Source organism: Phodopus roborovskii, unplaced genomic scaffold, assembly GCF_943737965.1.
Source record: "Phodopus roborovskii unplaced genomic scaffold, PHOROB, whole genome shotgun sequence".
NCBI lineage: Eukaryota > Metazoa > Chordata > Mammalia > Rodentia > Cricetidae > Phodopus > Phodopus roborovskii.
This window is the reverse complement of record NW_026126469.1, coordinates 18,472,916-18,478,915: the sequence shown is the minus strand read 5'-3', so window position 1 is coordinate 18,478,915 and position 6,000 is coordinate 18,472,916. Positions and strand designations below refer to the sequence as shown.

Here is a 6,000-nt window from a genome sequence, read left to right as displayed (position 1 = left end):
TCAGCTGTTCTCCAACTGTTTGCACATTAAAGTTGGGGACTAACTCAGTATTTCATAGCTTGCCCCTGTCTTCTAATTTATGTACCCACTCCTGATGGCTGCTAAGGGATTCTCCTGTTGAATGTTTGCAATGTGAGCATCAATGCAAGGCACTTTTTCTACTCTTACCTGCACTTGAGGTAGGTGTGTGTGTGTGTGTGTGTGTGAACATGCGCATGCGCGCGCCGCCGTGGCACTCACATGATGGTCAGATGACAATCTACAGACCCATGTTGAGGGTCTCAGGATCAAAGCCAGGTTTAAGAGCTTGGTGGCGGCAGCTTTACTTGTTGAGCCGTCTCCTCGACCCTAGATTATTTTCTCTAGATAATATAAATTTTATCATAAAATCCCTTTATGAGTTCTGTAAAATTGATAACAGAACCTATCAAGACTGTACCCAGTCAAATACAATCAAGTGTTGGCATGTTTTAGAAAAAGTCACTTTTTATCCTAAACCATATCGTATACACACATATAAACACACACATTTAAAAAGATAAGAACTGGCCTTGAGTCCTGGGCTGAAGGGATCCTACAGCTTCAGCCTTGTGCAGCTGGGATTACAGGCACATACCACCGTATCTGGCTTTAATTCTTTCAAAACACACACCATAAATCTACCACATTTGTTAAAGTCAGTTTAGGAAAAAGGCTTCTTCTTGGGGGAGGAAGGCTTCACTTTATAGCTCATGCTGGCCTGGAACTTACTATGTAGCCCAGGCTAGCCTCAAACTTGTGTTCCCCTGCCCCCACCAGCCAAGTGCTGAGATTACAGGTGTGAGTCATCACAGCGAGATCAAGCTTGTCATCTACATTTTTGTGTGTGGGTGTTAGTAACCTAAGCCAGGGCCTTGCACACATAAAGGTGAGCCCTAGGCGTCTGACTTTTAACTACCGTGTATAAGGGTATTTTGCTAATCAAGAGGTTAGAACACGTAGGAAGAAAATGTGTATCTACAGGTAACTTTTGGTTCTACCAATGGTATCTTTTTAAAACCATAGCAAAACCAGGCATGGTGGCTCACGCCTTTAATCCTAGCGCTGACACGGAAGCAGAGGCAGAGGGGGGTCTCCACGAGTCCACTCTGGTCTACATAACCAGTTAGTTTCAGGATTAGCAAAGGCTATGTGATACCCTGTTCCAAAAAGAACCAAGCCATAGCAAAACTCTTAAGTCTTTTCTAATTTTAGTATCTTATGTTTCAAAACACCAACATTTAGGTCACTTTGAAAACAAAATATGAGAAGCATTACTTCTTACCAGAAAATCAGATATTTACAAGTATGGATTATTGTAAAATAACAGGAATCGTCTGGAAACAAACACACACTTCTTTATTTATTGTATAAGTTTGGCAAACAGCACAAAAATCCAGCAACATTTTAAACATGTAAAAAAGTCAAATGTTAAACAGTACTGAGCATAGTTTTAAACATTAGAAATAATGAGTGCACAGTTAAGAGTCTGCAAGCTAGCAGAGTGAAAGCTTGGCTTCTGAACATGTACCATAAAACACACTAAAACAACAACATAATTTATCTTTACAAAAATCACAGCCAGGCAATAGAAAAGCACATTAATGATGAAGGTACCAGCCCACAAGTGTTCACTACAAGTGTCTTACACATGGAAATGCTACATCTCGTACCCTGAAATGCCATGTGCACAGAGCCAAGCAGCAGAAATTGAGGCTCACTGCTGAGGTTAACAATTATCTGAGGATATTGTCCAATTAAAACTTTCTACATAGCGATTCCTAGATCATAATAATGTATTTACTCCAACGCATGTCTGAGAAGCTGAGACTTCTTTGTTGGCAGTATAAAATTTCTGACCAGTATCAAAATTTTGGTGAAACACAAACTGAAGGCATTTTCTAGTGTACGCAGATGGTACAGGAAAGAAAACCTCAGATTTCACAATTAAGTTTCTGCTGAGCTTTGACGGAACAGCTCAACTATAAGGCAAGATAAAATACCCTACAGCAGAAGTGGGTCCTACAAGTAAATACACCTTAGAAAGAACTCCCTACACGAAAAGATCTGAAACAGTTGGCATTAAGAGGAGTACATGAAATTAACTAACACCCTAACATTCAGCCATTGGATCAGAAGCCTGATGAATAATCTGTTGGTATATCTTATTAAATTAACTTTTGGAATCAGCACCAGTCCCCAAAACTTCAAATTATTCTTCATTAAAATATATCCTTTTGTGCTATATGAACACAACTATACTTAAGTTAAAGAAAGCTGATTTGTTTAATTTCCTGTATGCTTTATGTAGGTAGCATAAAGTTTCTTTTTACTTGTGCTTCGTTTTGGGGCACTTTGATTGGAGAGAAAATGACTTCCCAGGATCACATCTTGCTAAAGCATTCCTTAGCATTGGTCCACACTTGAATTCCCTGAAAACAAAAGAGAATTTACAATGTGATTTTGAACAACAGCCCTACAGCCAACATCACAGTTACTAGCAAGTTTGAGAACACCCTCTAGCAGTCATGAGATCTTAGCAGAGCAGTAAGTCAAGAGAAAGAGATCAAAGGGACACAAAAGAGGACAAACAAGTCAAATTGCCCCTGTTTGCAGATGATATGGCCCTAAGCTTGAAAAACACAAAGACTCTACCTACCTGGGCTACCCTGAGAAAGAAAATGGAAAGCAGGGAGGTGGCTCTCAGGGACCACATGCATATGCCCTACCTCCCACATAAAAATGTTTTTGTTTTGTTTTGGATTTTGGTTTTTCAAGACATGGTTTCTCTGTGTAACAGCCCTAACTGTCCTGAAACTCACTCTGTAGACCAGGCTAGCCTCAAATTTAGAGATCCTGTCTCCTGAGTGCAGGGACTAAAGGCGTGCATCACCACTGCCCCGCTTGTGCTTATAATCTTAACACTTGGGAAGTGGAGGCAGGAGTGAGAGTTAGAGATGAGCCTGTACTGCACAGTGAGTTTTAGGCTAGCCTGGAATACACAGTGAATTCAAGTCAAGCCTAGACTATATAGTGAGTTCAAGGCAGTTTGAGGTACAAGGCATGACTTTATCTGGGGATGTAACTCAGTAGTAGGCCAGTAGGCCTCTTGCTCAGCAAAGGCATGACCCTGGGTTTGGAAATTAAAAAAAAAAAAAGGATGTGCATGGATGGATCTAAGTAAGTTAAAACCAAGAACATGGTCAGGTTTTAAATATAAAGATCTATTGTACTCAAGCATAAAAAAATTAAAAATGACGAGATTCTATGGTATGATTCTTGGGAGATAACAGGAAAGTCATTTTTATTAAACTCTTGCAATAATTATTTTACATGTATGATTCATATGAGTTTTTCCTTTAAGAAGGCCAGGCATATGGACCCTCAGTTATTGCCTTTCCTGAGCTAATGTGGACTAAATGACTTGCTATGGAGAATGTGAAGACACTGGGAGCAGGGTCTGAAATGGCAGGATGGGGCGCCCTGGTGCATCTAACAAGTGTGTAGATGCCACCGGCTCTGGCCACATCAGGAGGGAAGTGAAGGAGCACTTTGCATTTTGTTCTAGAAGTTACCACAGTAAAGTTCCCTCCAGTTTCAAGGTCCATCTTTCATTACAGAGACAGGTTACACAAAAAATTTAATTCATGGCCAAATCATAACCACATTTCCCCCCATAATACTTCTATTTTCTAGGGATCTAACACTTATTTTGTTTTGGTTTTTGTTTGTTTTTCCAGACAGGGTTTCTCTGTGTAGCTTTGGAGCCTGCCCTGCAACTTGCTCTGTAGACCAGGCTGGCCTTGAACTCACAGAGATCCACCTGCCTGTGCCACTGGAGTGCTGGGATTAAAGACTTGCACCACCAACACCCGGCAGGATCTAGCACTTATAAGGAATGGCATTTTAATGTCCTGTTCAAGAACAGCAAGTATGTAACCAAAGTCACATTTGAGTTACAGCAGCTTTCTCAAAATGAAGTTGTGAAATTAGGAAAAGTTAGTAAGAGAACTAACATCCTTGTCTAAACCCCTTCTTATTTTTATCTGTGTCTGTGTGGCACACACATGCCACAGTGAGTGTGTGGAGGTCAGAGGACAACTTGTCCTTCTTCCGTGTGGGCAGTGGGAATCAAATGTAAGTTGTCAGGTTTGCCAGCAGCAGCTTTACCCACTGAGCCATCTCACGGGCTCTACTCCCTGGGAGGCTCCCACGTATCCGGCTCTGCCTCCACTTTATGTAGCACTGTCCTAACTAAGCTGCCTCCCCAGCAGGCTTGCGCCCTGGCCACAGTCACAGCATTCGCCCCTGAATGCAGCCTCTGAGCATCCTCGGCATCCTCACCGCTGGCTACCTTTTTGCACATGCTGATCTGCATGACAGCATAGCTGATGAGAGCTTCCTTTAGGTCCCGGTTCTTCTGCTCTTTGAAGCGCTCGATATCAGCCCATGCATTCTTCACAAATTCTCTGAAATAAAACACAGCCCTGCTTATGAGACACCCACTGTACACTGCAGTCAACTTTTCCAAACTGAAGCATCCTCTTGCTACAGGGAGGAGGGACAGTAACGTCACTTGTAAAGCTCTGGACCTCAGAAAGCTGCAGGACTTAAACGGCCCCTTCCCAAGGTCACAGAAGCAGTGAGCAAACTCCCAGGGAAGAATTGCTTCTGTGCAGCCACCTGCAGGGGCCATCACCCACATTCCTGTAATTAACCCCAATTAACTCACTGGCTTGCCAAGCCAGGATGAACTCTCTCTTTGGTGTGTCATCTTTGCCCTAACTGGAGTAAGCAGACATCTGTGCACATTTCCTCAGGGTAAGATGTGCCAGTCTTTTAAAATTGTCTCTGCTTGCTTGTATGAGATGGCTATTTCCCTTCCTAAAATGTGTGTGAGAGGAAAACAGTTATCTAGATAGTCCCACACTATGCTTACTGTTTCTGTGTACAGTAACACTTTTGTCACACAGCTCTACCTGAAGATATAGACGGCTCCTGCACCGACTCAGAGCCTCCGAGACACCACAGGAAATGCCTGCCTTCAGCCATTGGAAAATATACACTGATTATGACTCCTGATAAGCATGTGTATGACTGAAATGACAACTGGAGCTGGAGAGATGGCTCAGTGGTTAAGAGCACTGGCTGTTCTTGCAGAAGCCTGGTTCAGTTTCCAGCAATCACATGACAGCCTATAACTGTCTATAACCCCAGTTCTAGGCCCCTTCTGGCTTTCATGGCCACTAGGCACGTACAGTGTGTACACACATACATGAGGCAAAGCACTCATACAGATAAAATAAAAATAAACAAATCTCAAATGACAACCTGGGTCTTAAACTCTGACTGCTGGGCTCAGTGGCAGGTACCTGCAGCCCCAGCTACTAGGGAGGCTGAAGTGGACAGGGACCTGGACTCCGGGAGTTCACACAAGCCTGAGTAACAGTGTGACTAAGCCCTCCTCCCCAACAAACAAAGAAACAAACAAACAGTTCCTGTAGGCACCTTTCAATTATATTAATGAAATCTGACTTTTTTAAGAGTCCATAGTTCTAAAACTAAAAAAGGCACTTTAAACTTTTTTTTTTTTTTTTTTTTTTTTTTTTTTTGAGACAGGGTTTTTCTGTGTAGCTCTGGCTATCTTGGAACTCTCTTTGTAGACCAGGCTGGCCTCAAAATCAAGAGTCACCTGCTTCTGCCTCTTGGGTACTAGGATTAAAAGGTGTGTGCCATAAAGCCTGACTAAAACAATCTACTTTCTCACTTAGAAGAAAAGGAGCCAAATGGTGAAAGCAGATGTCTGAGATCCTAATTTCCAGAAATATTTATGAACAACTAAATTCCAAGCCTTTATGCAAGAAGACATGAAGAGCATACAACTCTCACAGCTGCTGACTCTGAAGGTCCCACAACCTGCCAGAGACAGCCACTGACCACCTACCCACCCAGCACCAACAGTGAGACTGTTCTGTGCTGTGA

The 6,000-nt window shown here is 42.5% G+C and overlaps 1 protein-coding gene across 1 annotated transcript in view; it reads right to left on the bottom strand.

Annotated features, from left to right (window-relative positions):
* Positions 1-1,356: 1,356 nt before the first annotated feature.
* The window catches only part of Snx4 (sorting nexin 4), a 50,897-nt gene continuing 46,253 nt past the window's right edge, over positions 1,357-6,000 (bottom strand). Inside the window, exons 13-14 of the mRNA XM_051191376.1 lie at positions 4,373-4,487; positions 1,357-2,450 (exon numbers count right to left, since the gene is read on the bottom strand). Of these exons, the coding sequence (XP_051047333.1) occupies positions 2,403-2,450; positions 4,373-4,487 (163 nt within the window). The 3' untranslated portion in view covers positions 1,357-2,402. The remainder of the gene's footprint in view (positions 2,451-4,372; positions 4,488-6,000) is intronic.